We start from the raw sequence: 21417 nt of genomic DNA on the forward strand, positions 1-21417 counted from the left end.
CATATCAAGTGCATCATATTGCTAATAGGGCACTTCTTACCCTTTAATTTCAATATCCCGGCTTCCAAGACACTAAAAATATTGTATTGGAGACCTACAAACTCACCCACTAGATACTGACGTAATCTGTCATCCTCTGTCATTAACCATTGTAGCTGGGATGCGTAATAGTAGCCTCTGAAGCAGGGCACAGACAAACCACCGTCTTCTTCATCGAGCCATAAGTATTTTTGTTTGAGCCTGACCCTTTTTTTCCCCCATATAAGATCATTTATCAATCCTTCCAGTACGTTAAAAAGGTGGTCCCCTATCCAGACAGGACATGAGGATATAACATAAAGGATCTGCGGCAGCAAAATCATCTTAATAATAGCGATGCGATCTGCCTGTCTTATCAGTATTTTTTGCCAGATACTTATTTTATTTTTGACCCTTTTAAGCAGAGGGGCAAAATTCAATTCTATATATTCCTGAGTCCTCGCACTAATTTTTATTCCAAGATATTCCAGTGCATCTGTGGGTTTCAATATTTTAACATTAATATCCGTTCTCCTGGTTTCATAGCCAATTGGGAGTAGCACTGATTTCATCCAATTCACCCTAAAGCCAGAAATTTGGCCAAATTGGTTTACAGTTCGCATCAAATATGGAACCGTCGTCGCCCCCCCTTTCAAGAAGAACAAGACATCATCCGCGTATAAACACATTTTATCTGAAGCGCCCCTACTCCCAAACCCCCTGATATTATCATCTGATCGCACCTTACATGCTAACGGTTCGATGAATATGGCAAACAGTAATGGGGAAAGGGGGCACCCCTGCCTAGTTCCCCTTTGCAATGTTATCGATTCAGATGTCTCTCCATTGATTTTGATCCTTACTTTCGGATGTTGGTAAAGTAGTTGCACCCAGCTAATAAATTTTTCCCCCAGGTTTAGCTCACGCATTATATTCCAGAGATATGCCCACTCCACCCTGTCAAACGCTTTTTCTGCGTCCAATGACAGGATGGAGTGGGCGCCCTCTCCACTCATCTGTATATTAAGAAGGGCCCGGCGGATATTCATTTGAGCCTGACGTTTCGGTATAAACCCCGATTGATCTGGGTGTACTATTCCACCTATCACTTTTTTTAGGCGATTTGCCAACAATTTGGCACATATTTTAAAGTCCGTGTTGAGAAGAGAGATGGGGCGATACGAGTCCACCTTACTCTCGTCCTTCCCCTTTTTCCCTATCAGGGTTATTACAGCCTCTGAGAGGGAGGCAGGGAGTTCACCCCTGTCCATAGATTCATTAAGGACCCGCAAGAACACTGGAAGGATAGCCTCCCCATATCTTCTATATATCTCGAAGGGGAGACCATCCAGCCCGGGGCTAGAGTTACCCTTTATCGATTTCAGAGTGTCACATAATTCCTCCAATTCTATTGGTCCATTCAAGTACTCCCTGTCCTCCTCGGAGAGAGTAGGGAGCGAGACCCCCTCTAAAAAGAGTTTTATGTCTCCATCGTCCCCCACTCCCTCCGAGGAGTAGAGGTCCCTGTAATATTTAACAAATTCCTGCTCAATTTCTCCCGGGCTGGATGTTATCACCCCATCTCTCCTCTCAACACGCTTAATTCTGCCGTCCCCCCTTTGATTCTGTATAATGGTGGAAAACAATCTACCTGGTTTCCCAGATTCCCCGAAATATCGGGCCCCCTCGAAAAACACTCTTTGTTGTGCCTTATTCTCCAGATAATTATTTAAGGAGATTTTAGACTCTTCTAACTGAGCCGTCGTCTCAGGGGAGTTGTTAACCAGGAGATCCTCCTCTAGTTTCTTTATTTTATCGCATAGCTCCCTCTCCTTTTTGGCGAATTCCGTTTTTAAGCCCTGAATTCTACCAACGAGGATGCCCCATAAATATGCTTTAAATGCATCCCATACATACCCTATTTGGGCAGATCCAAGATTAATTTTCCAGTACTCCGGTATATCAGCGCTAATACTTTCGTCTTTATTTATCAGATTTAACCAGTGTGGATTTAGCCGGAACACTCTACATTTTGGTTTAACCGTTGTTTTAAATGTCAGGCAGATTGGGGAGTGGTCTGAGATACTATTGACCTCATACCTCATTTTTGATATCTGCTCTACCAGTTCTGGGCTAGCTAATGCCATATCTATTCTTGACATGATTTTGCTCCCATGACCAAACCAGGAGAACGCTCGCTTGTCCTCGTACAAATACCTCCACACATTTATTAACAACAATTCTTGTGATATTCTTTTAAGAAGTGTTGGTTGACTTGTCCCATGTTTATCATTTGGTATCACCGAGTATCTATCTAGAGAGCTATTCATAACGCTGTTAAAGTCTCCCATTACCAGTATGGGGCATTTACCTCGCGACTCTGCAAACTCCACTAAGCTATTAATAACACATAGTGAAAATGGTGGGGGTATGTACACAAAAGCTAAAACACACAATATCCCGTTCCACTGGCAGTGGAGGAAAACATATCTGCCCCTATCATCAATCTTCTGATCTAGTGGGAGGTAATCAACTTTGTGGTGGATATATACACTAACTCCACATGAGTAGGTAGAAAAACATGAATGATACTGGTACTTGGCCCATTTCCGCAGTAATAAGTATGTCTTATCCTTAGTGTTATGTGTCTCCGTTAATCCCACAATTGCTGGGAGGTGTCTAGTAATAGTATCAAAAACCATAACCCTCTTAACCTTATCCCCCAATCCTCGTACATTCCATGTTAGAATCCTACTCATGTGTGCCGTCCACCTGTGTTTTCGTTCTTATCTTCATTAATAATCCCATCAAGACAACCATCCCACCCGTAGCCCATCCTCCTACCCCCCCTCCCCCAGCCCCTCCCTCCCCCCCCCCTTCTGGTCGGCGAAATAGAACATTTCCCCCACCTCTTACTCTACGCCCCCTTCCCTCCCCCCCCACACCCCCCTCACCCACTCCACAGGCCATCTCATAATCCTATTCCCTTGGAATCCATCCATTCCACGGCCTCCTCTGGTGATCCAAAAAAACTAACTTGATCGTGGTATATTACGCGTAACTTAGTTGGATATATCAGGGAGTATTGTAACTGGGCGGCTGCTAACCTCCTCTTTACCTCTCTAAATTCACGTCTCTTTTCCTGCGTTGCTCTGGAATAATCTGGGTATATTTCTATATTACGACCATTATACTCTATTGTCTGCATCTTCCTTTTTGCCCTCATTATTACGTCTCTGTCTCTGGAACTTAAGATTTTAACTAAGATAGCCCTAGGGGGACTCCCTATTAACGGTGGTCTTCCCGGGATTCTGTGTGCTCTATCAACTGAAAACCATTTGGACAGGGTACTTTTATCAAAACTATCCTCCAGCCACTGCTGGATAAACCCCGCTATATCCTCTCCTTCCACTCCCTCTGGAAATCCCACTAATCTCATATTAGATCTCCGGGATCTATCCTCCATAGTGGTAACTCTCTCTAGCATGATCTTCTTTTCCCCTTCTATAACTTCCACTCTTTTTTTTTATCCCCTCAATGTCTCTCTTCATTCCTCCTGAGGATATCTGTAGCTCTTTGACTTTTTCCCTCACTTTATTCATCTCTTCCTTAATCAGGGAGAGATCCGCCTGAGCAGAAGCGATCTTGATGGTCAAATCCTCCAGGCTATGATTAGACTGTTGCACCGCCCCTAAAATCTCTCCCAGTTTTTTATCCACTGAATTTATTCTTTCCTCCATCCCTTCTCCATTACCTATCCTTCTTTCCACCCCAGAACATTCGTCTGGAACAGGTGGATCACCTCCATCTTTCTGGGCCTCCTTATTCCCCCGTAGTGCACTCCTACTCTTTGGGTTTGGAGGGGATTTTAGATATTTTTCTAGGCCAGTTGCTATACTAGTACCCTTTCCTCCGCCCGGTGAGGAAGTGCCAACGGATTTTCTACTGTAATTTTTAGGTGGCATTTTTTCCGACATCCAGCACACAAAAAAAAAACGGAAATGCACAAACGAAAAAGTATCAGGTGAATACCACACAATCACAAGGCAATATAGGCAGAAAGGCCGAAAGATAAAGGAGGGGTATGTCCCCTCGACGCAGTCCAAAATCAGGCCAAAGCCAACAGCTCTATTTACCAGTCCACACACAAAAAGAGAAAAAGGAGAAAAGAATTGTCCGTTTTGTTCTTCCTAACGAACAACGGGTGATATCCAGCGGCTGGTTTCAGGCATATTTGGGAGAAGAAAAAAGAAAAAAAAAGGAAAAAGCAGCTCAGGAGGCACTGTACCGTGCCATTTATATTGTTATACCGTCAGGTGCACCACGCAAAGGCACATAATATGTCGGTGGTCTCCCAGGTCACCCGATATTTAGAGACCCTTAAAAAAGGCAAGTTCAATTTTCTGGGCGGGCACCTATCCTGCTAGGGGTACCTAACACATTAGGGCAGCTTTGAAAGCCTCCAGGTGGCTCCAGGTGTATACCCGCTTGCGGGCCCCCCTTAACAGCAGTATCCCGAACCCACTGGGCGACGTTTATAATACTGTACAGCCTGATTTCAACGGTAATCTGTAATGTCCATCAAACTTCTTATACCAGATCCTCCCAGCAGTTATTCCGGCAGAGAGAAAGAGCAAATAACCCCCATCATCATACCGCCTTCCTTCCCTGCTTGCGTCCTCAGCTTCACATCACCAATACGCCGCTCCATACACCGCCAGGAGAGCAACAGAGTCGCGCTGCATACAGAACAATCTCCCAGTAACGCAAGGCTCACTTCCACAGGCTCACAGGATCACTTCCGCATTCCACAGGGTTACAAAGTTACATCACCGCTACATCTCGGCTCCGCTCCTGTGGTCACGGTCTCCCTGATTCCTCTCAGCGGTTCACCGGTAAGGTCTGCGGATCATTCAGAGGCTCTCCATGCCATGCGTGTGCCTTCCATAGAGAGCAGCGTGCCGAGACGCCGACAGCCTGCACGAGGGAGGAGAGAGCGCGGCACGTCTTCACGTCATACTGCTGCGGCACCAATACATTTATTCACTTTTTTAAACACACTGCTATTATTTTGAACACAACTATATGTCCGTTCCACAGTCCCGCAAGAAAAAAAATAAAAATGTCCTTTTCTTGTCCTTTTTTCGGACAAGGATCTGCCCAAAAAATATATAAAAAACTGCTGCAACACTGACGTCATCTGTATTTTTTGCAGATCCGCACAAAATACATGTGGTCGTGTGAAAGCACCCTAATACAGCCGTATGGCAGTGTATAGTACAAGCAAGAATATTCAGTGCCTCCTAATTCACATTACTTCTTTTGCAGGACGCCTCTTCATGCTGCAGCCTTTACAGACCATGTTGAATGTTTGCAGCTTTTGCTCAGCCATAATGCTCAAGTAAATGCTGTGGATTCTTCTGGGAAAACGCCACTAATGATGGCTGCTGAAAATGGGCAAACAAATGCAGTAGGTAAGAATGTCGGAGAACACCAGTTATCATAGAGTCCTGTGCTGGCTACAGACACCTTTCTTTTTTTCTTGTAGACAAAAAGCTCACACCCATAGTGGCTGGTTTACGCTAGGTTCACATTAGCGTAAAAAAATCCATCTGGCTGTTCCAGGATAAATGCTGGCTGTCAGCCGTACAAAAACCGCTGCATTTGTCAGAAACCGGTGGGATCCCAGTGTAATAATCTGCCGAATCCGGTGAAATCCGGAAGGCTGTTCCTCTGCCAGAACAGCCTGCCAGATTTCATAACGCTACTGTGAACATAGCCTTACTAAGCTAAATGTGCTAGGATTCTGGCTTAACTTGCACACAAAAAACAGGTTTGCAACATTTATGTATTGTTTAAATGTTTTTGTCCCCACCCGACAAGGGTCATAGATTAAGATGCAGCAATTTTGGTGCAGAATAAGGGATCATGCACATAAACGTATTTTCTTTCCGTGTCCGTTCCATTTTTTTTTTGGAGACCGTATGCTAAACCATTCACTTCTATGGATCCGCAAAAAAATAAGTTATTCCATGTGCATTCCGTTTCCATTCCGCAAAAAAATACATGTCCTATTATTGTCCGTATTACGGACAAGGATAGTACTGTTCTATTAGGGGCCAGCTGTTCCGTTCTGCAAAATACAGAAGCACACGGACGTCCTCCGTATTTTTTGCGGACCGCAAAATACATACGGCCGTGTGCATGAGCCTTAAGCCTAATGAAAAAGTAGTGTAACATTTGACAGAACTATCTAAATATGCATCAGATTTACTATCCATTTTAAGCTACTTTGATAAATTTGTTGCATCTTCATGCTGTCTGCCCTCAGTTTACACTGCTTAAATCTTAAACAGGATTAGTAAATCTGAACAGGAAATGTGTTTTACAGCACTTTTATTATATTTTTTTTTCTTATTCAATATATTAGACTTTGAAATGCTATTTCATGTTCTGCTCTACTGCAAAACACAAACGACATCTTCCGTGTAAACTAATCCTCGGTTTTAGATGCCTTGTAAGAGGATGACGGTGCACCTAAACAACCCCAGATCATCTTATTTTCATTTATTTTTATTTTTTTTTCTCTTTGAGTGAGGCTGCAATTAATTTTGAGCGTAAAAGCCTCCATACACATTAGTGTATTATCGGCCTCGGTCGACAGTCTAATGTGTACTGGAGCTCCTCACTCTCCCGCGACCGATGATGTCGGGGGAAAGAAGGATGGCGTGAAGTGATTATTTTTGTCTGATCCTTTAGTTCTCCCAGAAGTGTCTGGCAGCGCTTTCTCCTCTCACCACTCTATACACATACACCTTTGACTGATCTGAATGTGTATGGGGGAGTCAGGAGAGAGAGAGCAGTTTTTTTGACCAACATCAAAATGAATGTGCATGGGGGCCTGAAGGCAGCCCAATCTTTGGTCGGCTGTGAGTAAACCACCAGGTTTACATCAACTTGCTGGTGAGCAAAAGTATGTGTTTAACCTGAGCCTAAAAAGTAAATGCAAAATGCTGTCTATCATTACTATCGATTTATTGTAGCACCATATATTGCCAGTAGGTGTCACTAAAACATTTACATATAGGATTGGTTTTGCAGCTCAATGCAGTTCCAGTGATGGCTAACGATGGTGATTTTCTTAACGAACGTGCAGGTTCCCATTAAATACAAGCAACAAGCCCAGTAGGGAAATGATGTCCCAGTTTTCAGGATAGGAAATCAATATCAGATCATCAGGGTCACACTCCCCGCACCCTCACCGATCAGCTGTATGAAGAGAACGCAGCGGTCCTGCGAGTGCTGGCTTCTCTCTTCGGTTTACCTACTCGCCTTCGACTTTGCATCGGTGAGCAGTGTAATTACAGCTCCGCCATCACATTCACTTGAATGGGACGGAATGTAACTGTACCATTCGAGTGACGGGGACGGCGGAGTTGTAATGACACTGCTCTCCTCTGGGCTCGCAGGAGCACTGTGTTCTCTTCCTACAACTGCGGGGGTGCCAGTAGTCAGACCCTGCCGATCTGATATTGATATTCTGTTTTCCTGCAGCCATAGGCTGTAATATTTTGAGGTGGTTTTTGTGTGCATTACATAGTGTTAATTTAATGTTTTTTTGTTTCTCCCCCCCCCCCCTTCTTTCTCTTCAGAGGTGTTGGTTAGCAGTGCTAAAGCTGATCTAACCCTGCAGGATAACAATAAGAATACTGCACTGCATTTGGCATGCAGCAAGGTATGTATCTGTAGACTGCGAAATAAAGTACTGTTAAAGAATGTGCATCAAATAAGATTAATTATGGGGATAAGTCACCTTTCTTAACCCTTGAATTGCCTGAGCTTTCATATGCAGTGGCTTCCAACAGTACCACTGGTTTGTATGGTAGGTGACTGTACATGTACTGGCAACTCCAGAGCTGAGAATGGGTTATTGGAACCCCTTTTTCGGTAGCTGAAGGCATCTGTGTTGGTCCCATGTTCATATTTGCTGGCATTGCTGTGAAATGTTTTTTTTTTATATATGCAAATGAGCCTCTTGAGCAACAGGGGTGTTGGCAATACACCTAGAGGCTCAGCTCTCTCTGCAACTGCCACACCCTCTGCACTTTGATTAACAGGGCCAGAAGTGATCATGTTTTCCCTGCCTGGCCCCGTCAGTGAAGGTCGAGAAAGCAGAGCCTCTAGGTGTAACGACAATGCCCCTGTTGCTCCTATTACAACTTAATTTTTCTCATGGCCATATATGAACATGGGGCCAACACAGATGCCTTCCGCTGCCAGACAGATGCTTTTTAATAGACTTTGATCCATCTTCAATTACATTTTTTAAATGTATACATGATTTTATAAGTTTTCTCAAGATATTCGAGTAGTCTTTATATATGTATAAAAGTCTTGGAAAACCCCTTTAAATCATTGGCACTGATGTCCGATGGTTTAATAAGCTTGATTCTAGTTTATTAGCATTGTCCGTTACCTCCAACCTGTCACTGAGGTCCCAAAATGGCTGTTGATAGTCATGTGACCAGTCCCATCCTTCAGCAGCATCCATTGACTTACACTGTGGATGGACAGGGAAGTAGTGCAGTCCGTCTGCTATGTCAGTCATTGGTGGCCGTTGAAGGACAGGATTGCACTGCATTTTCATGGTGACAGAATAGATTTATGCAGTTTACTGGGGTGCAGGGCCTTTGTCACTCTGTAATAATGAGGTACCACAGTGTATTTTATTTCTTCCTTCCCTTGTAGGGTCATGAAACCAGTGCCTTGTTAATACTAGAGCAAATTACTGACCGAAACCTCATCAATGCAACAAATGCAGCTTTGCAGACGTAAGTGATTTATTAATATTGTATGAGAACATATGTCAGTGTGAGCAACCAAACTGACTCCCATGTAATGAAAGCCTCAACACTTCTTCTGTTATTGGTCTTTATATATTTCTTCTTTAGAGTACAGCCACACGGGGTAGAATTTGTTATTTGTTACATATTTTACTGCAGATTTGCCGTGAATTTCACCATATGCATTGCAAAGGGTAAAATCTACAGCGTAAATTGAAATGCTGTGGATTTAAAATCCGCACCACATGTCAATTCCTCTGAGGATTCCGCATGGATTTGGTGAAATCTCATCCACTTTGCTGTGACTGTAAACAGTGAAAATTTTGTTCTGTATAGGCCCTTTGTGGACATACAAAAAGGTGTGTGGTGGCTCACCTGTTGTGACAAATGGTTTAGCGGAGCGCTAAAAAGAAGGTTTTTTTCCTGGAAGCCCTATAAAGTCAATAAATATGATTAATTATGTATCGTAGGCACATCATCCAGAACTGTACCAATATATTGTACAAACCCAAGTGTAGTACAGGGTTTTATATCCCAGGGACCAATTAGTTAGGTGTTTTGGCCACTGGAATATATTATATAGTGTCTAATTCATAAGAAATTTCATACATATAGTTCCTAAAAATATATAATTTATTACAAATCAAAAATGTAAAAAAAAAATGTAAATAAATATTTCAGATAAGTCTCTTAATTATTATGGTACAATATGTCCATGTACAGGGATGTAGTTCAGTGATTGTGAAGTGTAGAAAAGAGAAAACTGAAAAAAAAATAATATAAAATAAAAAATATAAAGTCCAGTGCTGTAAAAAATAATAATGATACAAGTCCAGTGATTGGAAAAAGTTAATTAAGGTAACTCAAAAAGGTGATGGTAAAAAGTATAGAGGCATGATTTAAATATATAGATATAATCGGTGGATCAAGAATGTGATTTGAAGATACAAATGTAATCCGGGGGTAAAGATAATTGTATAGTAATGAAATATTTCCCGGTAGTGATATAGAAATGGGTATATTGAAAAAAAAACTGTTCCTCTGTATCAAATAATGATGTTTCACAACATTTGGAATATTTGAGGATGGCTACAATGTAGCTCAATTACCATACAGTTGCTCTGATACGGTCCTCTCCCGCCCTTCCTCTTTCTGCGCTGTGTCTGGGTTAGCGTGCTTGTATTCCCGGTTTGTGGCTGTGGACTGTATCACTCGCCGGATAATAGAGTTGCTGGAGATTGTGGCTGTGTATAGGGGTTGTAGGAGATTCCCCGACACAGCGCAGAAAGAGGAAGGCCGGGAGAGGACCGTATCAGAGCAACTGTATGGTAATTGAGCTACATTGTAGCCATCATCAAATATTCCAAATGTTGTAAAAAAAAAAACAGTGTATATGTGTGTATATATATATATATATATATATATCATACATGACCTACAGTATACTGGGTCAACACACACACACGGTAACTATTAGGCTATTGGTGGAATGTTTTTTTGTCATCATAACAACTTAGTGTGCATTTACCTTGGAACAACACTACCTGACTAGGTGATTCAAAACATGGCTGCCTGTCCTTAGGTGATGTGATTAATAAAGTTAACTTGAAAAAACGCAGCATACACAGAGGAGAACTGCTTTTGCACAGACATAATGACACTGCTTTTCATCTGTTAGATACCTGAGACAGTTGTTAAAGGAATTCTAATCAATATGAGATCAGTGGGCGTCTGACCCCTGGTACCCCTGCTACTCAGGTGTTTGAGGAAGCCACAGTGCTCATCGGAGCTCTGGTGATTGCCACAGCCTTCTCGCAGTCTACCACAGCGCAGTACAATTTATAGCGGCTGTGCTTAGTATTGCAGATCAGTCCTAATTCACTTGAATGGGACTGAGCTGCACCTAGGCCATGTGACTGATGAACGTGACATCACATGGCTTACAGAGCGCCGCCAGCCTGAAGTTGGAACCCCACCGATCAGATATTGAACTATCCTGAGGATATGCCACCCACATCAATCCTGGAGAACCCCTTTAACTGAAGTGGTCATGTGTGTCCAAGGGTCACATGACTGGCCCCATGTTTATTATATGTTTCCTATTCATTTCACCTCATAGATGCAATACACATGACTAAAACTGGCTTTTTTTTTTTTGGGAGCATAATTTTTAATACATATATTAGACATTTTTTATGATTTCATATCCTATAAGCAAATTAACATATCACAATTATTATTATTTTTCTTGTTACGTAAGGGAATCTGGAGATAAAAACGATTAAGTGTATTTTATACATGTTTTGCAGACCTCTGCACGTAGCCGCTCGAAACGGGTTAACGGTTGTTGTCCAGGAACTTCTGGGAAAAGGAGCAAGTGTATTGGCAGTCGATGAAAATGGTACATGATAAAATCTATCAAAAACACATTGGGGCAAATTTACTAATGCAATTGCATTAGCATTTGTGATTAAAGGTAATCGCCTGATTAAAACACTGTTTGTTTTGTTGATCTGGGGCTCTGTTCCTGAGTTATGATATATTTTTTAATATGCAAATTAGGCCTCTGGTGCAGTACGGTTCTCATGGACAACTACGCCAGCCACCACCTTTCCTCACTATCCCCAGGCTATACGAAGACAGATCCAGTACTCTAGTCTATGGGACTCCAACCTTATCTTCTGGGACTCCTTACTATGCTACGAATATTCCCACCTACTGCACGGCAACTGCAGAAGATACCACAGTTGGCATTTAGTTCTTGTCCTTTATCCAGGGAGCTGTGATTCAACTTCTGATATTATAGCATGGCTCCACACAAGCATTCCCCCCCCTTCACCATATCCAGGTGGGTTTTTAAAATTTTCCCATGGCAAACACACCCTCTATTTCCTTTGCCCAATCAGATGGTTAACAGATAATGTTATGAGATGTGTCCTGCCCTCCAGTCAATCCACTTGGTGACCAAACGAGGTGGCCCTCATTTCACTGAAGGACTCATTGCATATTAAGAAAAAGCATCATAACTCCGGAACTGAGCCTCGGATCAACCAAAGAAAAACAGTGTTTTAAGCTACTTTCACACTAGCATTTTTGCTGGATCCGGCAGGGTTCAGCAAAACCGCTTCCGTTACTGATAATACAACCATCTGCATCTGTTATGACAGATCCGGTTGTATTATCTGTAACATTGCCAAGACGGATCCGTCTTAAACTCCATTGAAAGTCAATGGGGGACGGATCAGTTTTCTATTGTGTCAGAGAAAACGGATCCATCCCCATTGACTTGCATTGTGGGCTGCGGTTTGTTCTCCGGTATGACAACGGAATGCATTTTGGAGCATTCCGTTCTGTCCAGTTAAAGGGGTTCTGCACTTTCATTTAACTGATGATCTATCCTCTGGATAGATCATCAGCACCTGACCGACGGGGGTCCGACACCCGGGACCCGCGCCGATCAGCTGTTTGAGAAGGCAGCGGCGCTCCAGCAGCGCCGCGGCCTTCTCACTGTTTACCGCTGGCCCAGTGACGTCACGACTAGTATCAACTAGCGTGGGCGGGGCTAAGCTCTGTTAACTTGAATGGAGCTTAGCCGCGCCCAGGCTAGTTGATACTAGTCGTGACGTCAGTGGGCCAGCGGTAAACAGTGAGAAGGCCGCGGCGCTGCTGGAGCGCCGCTGCCTTCTGAAACAGCTGATCGGCACGGGTGTCTGACCCTCGACGATCAGAAGGATAGATCATCGGTTAAATGAAAGTGCAGAACCCCTTTAAGTTTGGTCCCCATTGACAATGAATGGGGACAAAACGGTAGCGTTTTTTTCCCCCCAGTATTGAGACCCTATGACGAATCTCAATACCGGAAAATAGAAACGCTAGTGTTAAAATAGCCTTAATCAGGTGAGCCACAGCTATGTGTCTACACAAACAATAGGGAGTTCGCTGGTGACAGATTCCCTTTATTGTCAAGTTTTAGACTTTTTTTTTCTTTAAGCAGCATATGTGGCAAAAAATTAAATAAACCACTTCCCAGCTCAATATGGGGGCGTTACTAGGTGGAAAGGGAATGTGGCTTAAAATGAGAACACTTGTGCCAAAAGTTTAGCACAAAGCCCACAAATAGTTGGTGTAAATTTAGACAAAGGAGTCTAAAGTTAACAGTGTGATCCACTGTGATATATTTGCTGCATGTATAGACCACCTTTGTCTAAGTTTACTCTGTCTACATTTTAACCCCTTCCAGAAGTCTGGTCTTTAAGCTTTTCCTGACGTGGGGATTTACATTTTTTTTTTTTTTTTTTTTTTTTTCGCTTCCTGCCTTCCCAGAGCCATAATGTTTTTTTTTATTTTTATTTTTACATAGCCATATAAGGGCTTATTTTTTGCATGACAAGTTGTCCTTACTAATGCCACCACTTAATATTACATAGGATGTATTGGGAAGCGGAAAAATAAATCCAAATAGGGTGGAATTGGGAAAAAAAAACTCAATTCTGCAACATTTTTATTTTTTTAACGGCGTTCTCTATTCTCCCGGTCAGTATGAATCCGGCAATACCACATGTATAGTTTTTCTTGTGTGTTAATACTGAAAAAAAATATTTGAATTTTTTTTTTCTTGTAGTTGTCTACAGCGATGTGCTCACTTTTTGAGGGATGATCTGTAGTTTTTGCCACTTTAGGGTGTGTGTCACTTTTTGATCATGTTTTATTCAATTTTTGGGGGGGAGATAAAGTAATAAAAAAACAGCGAATCGGCCATTATTTTTTTTTCCCATTACGCCATTCACTGTATGGCCTAATTTTTTTTATATTTTATTAGTATGGGTGTTTTCGCACGTAGCAAAGTGATTTGCAACTTGTACAGAATAATAGAAAATAGTCCATTATTCTGTACAGAAATTACTATATCCCAGTTTAGTGGTGCCACCTGCTGGCCAGAACTGGGATATACTAATAATGAGCCTGGAAGCCTAGCACAGGCTCTGGCTTATTATTAGAGCAGGGCTCTTAACCCCAATGTCAGTCAGGGGAAAGCGTGTCTGACTAAGGCCTCCTGCACACGAACGTGTGCGCCCCGTCGCCGCAATGCACGAACACTGACCGTGGGGCAGCCGCAGCGGATCACGGACCCATTCACTTTAATGGGTCCGCGATCCGCCTGTTCCGCAAAAAGATCTATCTTTTTGCGGAACAGAAATACGGGACCAAACCCCTCGGAAGCACTCTGTAGTGGTTCCGTTCCGCTCCGGATTTGCGGACCCATTCAAGTCAATAGATCCGCATCCGTGATGCGGAATGCACACTGAACAGTGCCCATGTATTGCATATGTGGTCCGCAATACGGCAACGGGACTTCCTACGGTCGTGTGCAATAGGCCTAAGAAGCATGCACTTCCTGGTTTTAGCCTCCTCAGATGCTGTGGTCATATTGGACCATGGTATCTGAGGAGTTAAATGTCTGCTGTCGGCATTACTGCCGATCGCGGACATTAGCTGCGGGTGCCTGCTGTATTTATTCAATTTTTTTGGGGAGATGATGTAATGCCATTCACCATATTGGCTTTCTTTGTACATGACTTTAAAGATGGTGCCCGCTCCACTCCAGAGCGGGCACCATCTTTAAAAACATGTATGGCGGATGTCGGGAAGGGGTTAAAGGGAATGTGTCATCAGAAAATGACCTATTGTTTAAATCACATTTTTATGTTTAACACTAATTCTCTATTCCTTGGTAGGTGGTTGACATACTACAAGTACAACTATTAACTGCCTGAATAAAGTACGTTAAGAACATTTTATTAAATAAACTATTAAAAATTGGTTCTCCACCAAGTCTACCAATCAGGCTTGTGGTGCGAGTGGGAGTATAAAAAAATGTATATATATTATCTCAACTTACACCGCCATAAAATGTCTCCCTTTTAAATATGTGGGAGCTACATAAAGCCCACAGGGATAGTGGGATAGCTCGGTCCAAACCGGTAATTTTGGTGCGGTCTATTCTTTACCCCCTTATTTTATCTCCGCTGTAGACACTGGAGCAAAGGAATACGACCTCTGGTAATTAAAGTGGACCGTTTCTCCAATAAATTAGCGGCTCTGTATTGTTGTTAACCTGTCTAAGCTGAACATGGAAAGGCGCACTATATTGCTCGACGCGTTTCCCTGCTGTTATTGATCGGTATTCCCTCAGGAGCAAAGAGCAACCTATCATAGAGGGTATTATTCAGATGTGTTACTACATCACTCTAATGGTGAGTGTGTAGCGATGATGACATGTATAACGCCAGCCTATCTAATTATAATCTTATTGGGGGCTGGCTTAGTGAGTTCAGTGAAACAAACGCTGCACGCCTCTGATGGCGTGTGTGCAGCAAGGTAGAGCCTCCGGCATTCACCACCAGCCTGATTGTTAGACTTGGAGAACCAATTTTTAATAGTTTATTTAATAAAATGTTCTTAACGTACTTTATTTAGACAGCTAACATATTTTTATGTTAACCAATTTTATTATTATTTTTGGTGATGTTATTTTTTTTATTTTCCATGTGAATCTATATATATATTTAAACAAAACACGTAAAATTCATCAGTTTTCACACTGGCCACTAAGCCTAATAATAGGCGCCACTTCTTGGTCTGTACAGATCACTTTACTGCAGTTATCTCCTTATCTGTACACAGAGGTGATATCATTACAGGCAGAATTAGAATGACAGGTAAGACAAGATTCACCATTCGCAACAGGTGATTGTCCAAGCTTATCTGTTCTTCGCTTGTGCAATGACCTCTGCACAGATCACAGAGCATGCCTAGAAAACTTTCCCATAGAAGTCAATGAGGTCCCCTTCAGTCAATTGTGTCTATGGACCATTGGGCTGCCGTAAATCCGTTTTTAATGCTTTGTAAATGCTGTTAAGAACAGCTCTGGCAAGATGGCTGCCCCCATAATAATGTTCAGGAAACAGAATAAATAAATCTGCAATCAGAAAATAAAAACATTAGAAAAAAGGATATGTGTTACTATCTGGTTTTATCTTGCAGATAAAATTTTTAGTGACACGTTTCCTTTAAAGATGGCGAGCGCAGCGTTTTACACAGCAAAGGCCCAGGGGTAATGTCTACATGTGACGGACATTTAAACTCTCTGATGTCCTAGTCAAATGTGACCACGGCATCTGGGAGAGTTAATCCGGGAGATGCGTGCTTCCCTGCCCGAGCCGCCTTCTCCTGGCTGAGATCAGGGGAGGCGGCCTGTACACTAGGCTTCCAGGCAGATTTACTAGTATATTCCAATGCAGGCCTGTAGGTGGCAGTACTGCATTATATGGAATACTGAATTTAGTATATTCCAAAGATATGAATTATAGAATACACAATGCATTCTAATGATTGCATGTTATAGTTGCCTAGGGTGACTTAAAGTGAAAACAAAAAAAAAATATATATATATTATCAAATATAAAAATTCAAATCACCCCCTTCTCCCAAGAATAAAACAATAAATACATGAACAATAAAGTTCACACTATTAAAATATAAAAAAATCTACCCCGTACGGCAAACTGTGTAATAGGGGAAACAAAATAAAAATGGCCGCTTCACCTCCTAAATTTTTTTTTATAAAAAGTGATCAAAAAGTCATGCACACTCCAAAATGGTATCAATAAAGACTACCAGTTGTCCTGCAAAACATGAGCTCACATATAGTTATGGGGGTTCAGAATATGGCGATGTATTAAAACACAAGAAAAACTAAGTGTGGTATCGCTGTAATCGGATAGACCTTAAGAATGAAGGTACCCGGTTCTTTTTACAACATAGGGAACGCCATAAAAACAAAATCCATAATCCTGTGGCGGACTTGCATTTTTTATTTATTTTTTTTTTACTTCACACCATTTGGATTTTTTTTTACAGCATGCCACTACCTTGAATTAATTAACAAATGGTGCCATTAAAAAGTACAACTTGTCCCACAAAAAATAAGCCCTCATACAGCTATGTGAACGGAAAAATAAAAAAGTTATGGCTCAGGGAAGGCAGAGAGTGAAAAACACAAAAGCGGAAAATCGCTGAAGGGATTAAATAGGATCGCTAAATCTGCCCCATTGTTACTTGCTCTCACTCTCTCTCTCGTGCTCTTTCTACTTTTCTTCCTCTCTCGCTCTCTCTTCCTCTCTCGCTCTCTCTTCTTACGCCCAATTTCACAAGAGCATAATATGGGCTCAATTCCTGTTCTGACTGAACTTGCAGTATCATAGGGATCTAAAAGCCGGGATGTGCAACCAGATTACAGGTTCAGAGCTATGCCCGTAATACACTCGTGAAATTGGCCTGTGTTTGCTTTCTTCCTATGTCTCTTACAGCCTCTTCTTGTGTCTGTCCTTGTGTCTTTCTCTCTGCTTATGCATATTTTATGTAATGTGTGTGTGTGTGTATATAGTATAGTATTTATTTGCTGTTTTTCATAGATTTTAATCTCTCCTGTTATACAGGCTACACACCAGCATTGGCATGTGCCCCAAATAAAGATGTTGCTGACTGTCTGGCCCTCATCTTGGCCACAATGATGCCGGTGTCATCATGCAGCACAATGCCATCTCTAACTTTAAATCACTACACCAATCCCTCAAAGACTGTCACATTTGACTCTTTGCCTCTCATGAGAAGTGAGCCCAGCTCGTACTGCAGTTTCAACAATATCGGCAGGGAAGACGGATATCCGTACACAGAAGAAGACGAGCTCAATGATTCAGACTCTGAAACCTACTAGGTTTTTACAGGAGCCCAGATTTTTTAAGTTCCTTGATTTGTGCAACCCGAAAGAGTTTTCTTACCTGTTCTGCCACAGTGGCCAGAAGTTTAGGTGTTAAATTATCACATTAAAAAAGTTTTTTTTCTTTTTTCCTTTTTAAAATATACACTGATTTGATGAATAACTTTGCAAATGTTTTAATCTTGACCCATTTTGTTGGATAAGAATATCCTTTCTACATGTGAATAGATGTCCTTTACGGAAGCTGTCGTGGGAAGATAGGAAAGTGGAAATGGAGGATCTGAAGGACTTTCAAGCAGTCGTTACTGTTTTATTTAAAGTTTTATTGTCCGTGTCGAGAGGATCTTTTATAATGCGGGGCATAGCAGACCAGTCAGCAGACTCCTACTATATTGTACAGGAAACACTATAATAAACCTTGTATAAATAAAATAAAACAATTTTGATGGCAATAAATGAATTTGGTACATCTGGCATTGTGTGTACATCCGTTTGCCAAAGGACCAAATAACTTTTTTATTTCTTCAAATGGTTTTTGAATGTAAATTGACTGGAATCCGTTAATCTAGAACTGTGCATCTAATCTTTTTTTTTGTTTCTAGGTCTTGTTTCTGTCCATGCCGAGAAATTTGTCCAGAATAGAATTTCTTTTCTTTTTGGATAGCAGAAGTCGAACAGGACGATTTGTCTAAACTTTTCCTTGCTGTTCACTGTTATGACATTGGATAATGTTGTATGAGGAATCAATAATTGTCGTGTTTTTCTGTTACGGCTTTTAAGTGGCTCTAGTGGCATGTTCCCAATAATGAACGTATGTGGCAGGATTCCTCATGTTCATTTAGTCTCAAGTTAAAATAAAATCTGAAAAATGAATTATGACTGGACACGAACGGCAGACGTTTTATTGTAATGTGAAGTAATTTTTGAAGGCTCGTAACCACTGCAAACCAGCATAATGTCTGCCTAGTTAGTCATTGACTATGATTAGATGCCCAAGTTGACCTTTATTTTCCATCTTTTTTTAACCGATTGTGAGCTCTCTGTGATTCTGTTACTCTTTTTACATTATTTCAGGAAGGGTTGGAAGGTAAAATTATACTAGGTCACCGTAGAATTCAAAAAGTTTGGTTCAGTACAACCATGGCAGCTCCGGGTTTGGAAACATAAGGCAGGAAACACACATTTGGTGCCGTTTTTTATGCGTTTTTGAGCCAAAGCCAGAAGTGGATCCAGCAGGAAGGAAAAGGTTAAATCCAATCTTTTTATTTCCTCTCCCGTGTGAAACCACTCCAGGATTTGGCTTAAAGAACTGAATGTTTACCGGCCTTGTAGGGGGAATGAAAGGGTACCGTATTACTTTTGTAAGAGTACCTTTAGCCGCCTTTTCTTTCCCTGACTATCATATTTGGCGTTTTTGTTAAATAGAACTATCAATACTAAACTAAAGGTCAATCACACGTGCTAAAAAAAAAATATAAAAATCTGTTGTGTGTGTGTATATACTGGTATGGTAACTTCTGAGGGCTGTTTAGTATGGACTGAGTAACAGCCAGGTACACACACTTACCAGCGTTAGTTACTGCACTAGCTTTTGTTGTGTACTAATAAATATTTTGTAGATCCGTAAGGCTGGGCTTACAGGCATTCTTTTGTTTATGCTGAAATTTATAAACCCAGCCTCACTGAGTTGCTTCAAATTTACAAGCCATTTTCTCCTTCGTAGTATCCTGGCGCCTTCCAATGTTTAACAAATGGTCATTAATATCAAATTGGTGGGAGCTGACTCCCCACCCTATGCCAATAAGCCTGGTTTCCAGAACTTTACTGCTTCGTCCATTGTGTAGTGGACGGTAAAGCTTCCTCTGAAGTGAATAAGAGAAGCTCTGCAATAACCAGTTCTGGCCACTACACAGCTGTGGACAGAGCTGTGTACTTTTGGTGCCAGAGTTACTTCCAAATAGCTGATGTGCGTGGTGTCTGACCCCTGAAATCTGATATTGATGTCCTATTCTAGGTGGAACCTGTTGAATTCTGGAGAAGCCTTTTAAAGCCTAATTCTTTAACTCTAGTCTATGGGTGATGTGGGTTTATTGGTCCCTATTGTTCTCTTAATCATCAACCAACCAGACTTATTGCATATCCAGGATATATGCTATAATCTGTTCTGGGGCACCCCTTAAACTTCCCATGCCACACTTACATGAGTGTAGGAAGCTGAGGTTTGGGGAGTTGCCTCTCCAGTAACCAGTTATTTTCTTTTACTAAAGTTGGCCATACACATTGGATCTAGGTCAGCTGAACCTATTTCGTCAGGTTTGGCCGATCATCAAATGTGTACGGAGCTGACTCTCCCCGACTAGCGATGTTGGGTCAGATAGGGATCAGGCGAGTTGCTAACATTTGGCTGACTGTTATCTCAGATTTATGACCAGATTTACACAATAAAACATCTGCAGGATCAACAGAATTTTACATTTTAATTTGACCACTTAATCCAGGAGAGAACTCTTTTTTTTTTTTTTTTATTAAAGAAAGATCACTGCTAAACTGCAGCTGTCCAGCGTGAGGAACCTGACAGATGAAATTAAGATATCTCTGTGAAAACCCTGTGTGCAATATGCAGAGAGAGACCTCTAAACTGATTGGTTAAAAGTAGGGTGCATCGTGACATCTTTCTGCTCATTGAGTGGGCTTTGTTTTTTACTATTTTGCATGGCCTTTTTCCAGGGTTTGCTTTGGTTAAAGATCCTCTTGTTAATGGGCATCAAATCCAGTTGTGAAACTAATTTAAATTAAGGGGGTCATTTATTAAGACTGGCGTTTTAGCCCCCCCCCCCCCCCTTTATCTGGCGGTGGATCCACCGAACTTATGAAGAGGCGCCGGCCTCTACATAACTTTGGTGGATCCAGCGCCAGTCTAAATGTAAGCAATCTCCCTTGCTGGCTTACATTTAAACCATTATTTTTTTTTTTTTTTTTTTATAGACCTTGTGTGAGTGGTGAAAAGTCGTAGAAATACACCTAATACATGTGTATTTCTAGATAATAAATGACCCCCTAAATGTTTTAACCTAGCATTGATCACCAGTAATTGGGCTCTTTCACACGAACGTGTCTATTGTGGGAATAACGCTCCATGTGAAATAGGGATCATGCGTTCTGGACTTAGAAGCGCACGGCATTATCATGATTAATAATGTTGTGTACCTCTGCGTGACCTTTCTGTAACGGAATCATACTGACAGCTTTATGTCAGTATGATTACATTACAGAAAGGTCAGGCAGAGGCACACAGCATTATCAGTCATAATGCTGTGCACTACCTAAGTCCAGAACGCACAATCCCTCTCTCACACGGAGCGCGATTCCCGCAAGAGACACGCTAGTGTGAAAGACCCCTAAATCTACTGATACATAATGAGGTATGGAACTTCAGTCACCATTTATTTATTTTTTTCTTCTTCTTTGCTGGTCCTTAGGGGCAGGGTGGAAACAATTCTCTTCAATAATGTGAATTACTTTTATTTATTGCATATTTATTTGTATTTCTCGACTAGAGATATAAAAAGTTCTTGAATTAAAATTAAAAAAAAAACTTTAATACAAAGGTTTAGATTTGAACACAGAATTTATTACCTACAAATTGATACCACATTTCAGAAAGTATATTTAATGCCTTCATGAATGAACTGCATTTTACTATTTCAGTTTGCCATAAAAGTTTTTTTCCAGGCCAACTATAAGCAAAAAAAAAGGTTTTTTTTCTCCTTTTTTCTG

General features: G+C 41.5%; 1 protein-coding gene across 7 annotated transcripts in view; it reads left to right on the forward strand.

Annotated features, from left to right (window-relative positions):
• Positions 1–20174, forward strand: part of ANKRD28 (ankyrin repeat domain 28) — a 170843-nt gene extending 150669 nt beyond the window's left edge. For 4 of the 7 annotated variants that reach the window (XM_040433552.1, XM_040433549.1, XM_040433547.1 and 1 more), the window contains 5 exons: positions 5347–5492; positions 7671–7753; positions 8767–8849; positions 11171–11262; positions 17336–20174. In XM_040433552.1, the coding sequence (XP_040289486.1) occupies positions 5347–5492; positions 7671–7753; positions 8767–8849; positions 11171–11262; positions 17336–17637 (706 nt within the window). In that variant the 3' untranslated portion in view covers positions 17638–20174. Of the gene's footprint in view, positions 1–5346; positions 5493–7670; positions 7754–8766; positions 8850–11170; positions 11263–15545; positions 15581–17335 lie in introns of all 7 variants that reach the window. The other 3 variants (XM_040433548.1, XM_040433551.1, XM_040433553.1) reach the window with 2 other exon arrangements.
• Positions 20175–21417: the final 1243 nt, after the last annotated feature.

This window comes from Bufo bufo, chromosome 5, assembly GCF_905171765.1.
Source record: "Bufo bufo chromosome 5, aBufBuf1.1, whole genome shotgun sequence".
Taxonomy (NCBI): Eukaryota; Metazoa; Chordata; class Amphibia; order Anura; family Bufonidae; genus Bufo; species Bufo bufo.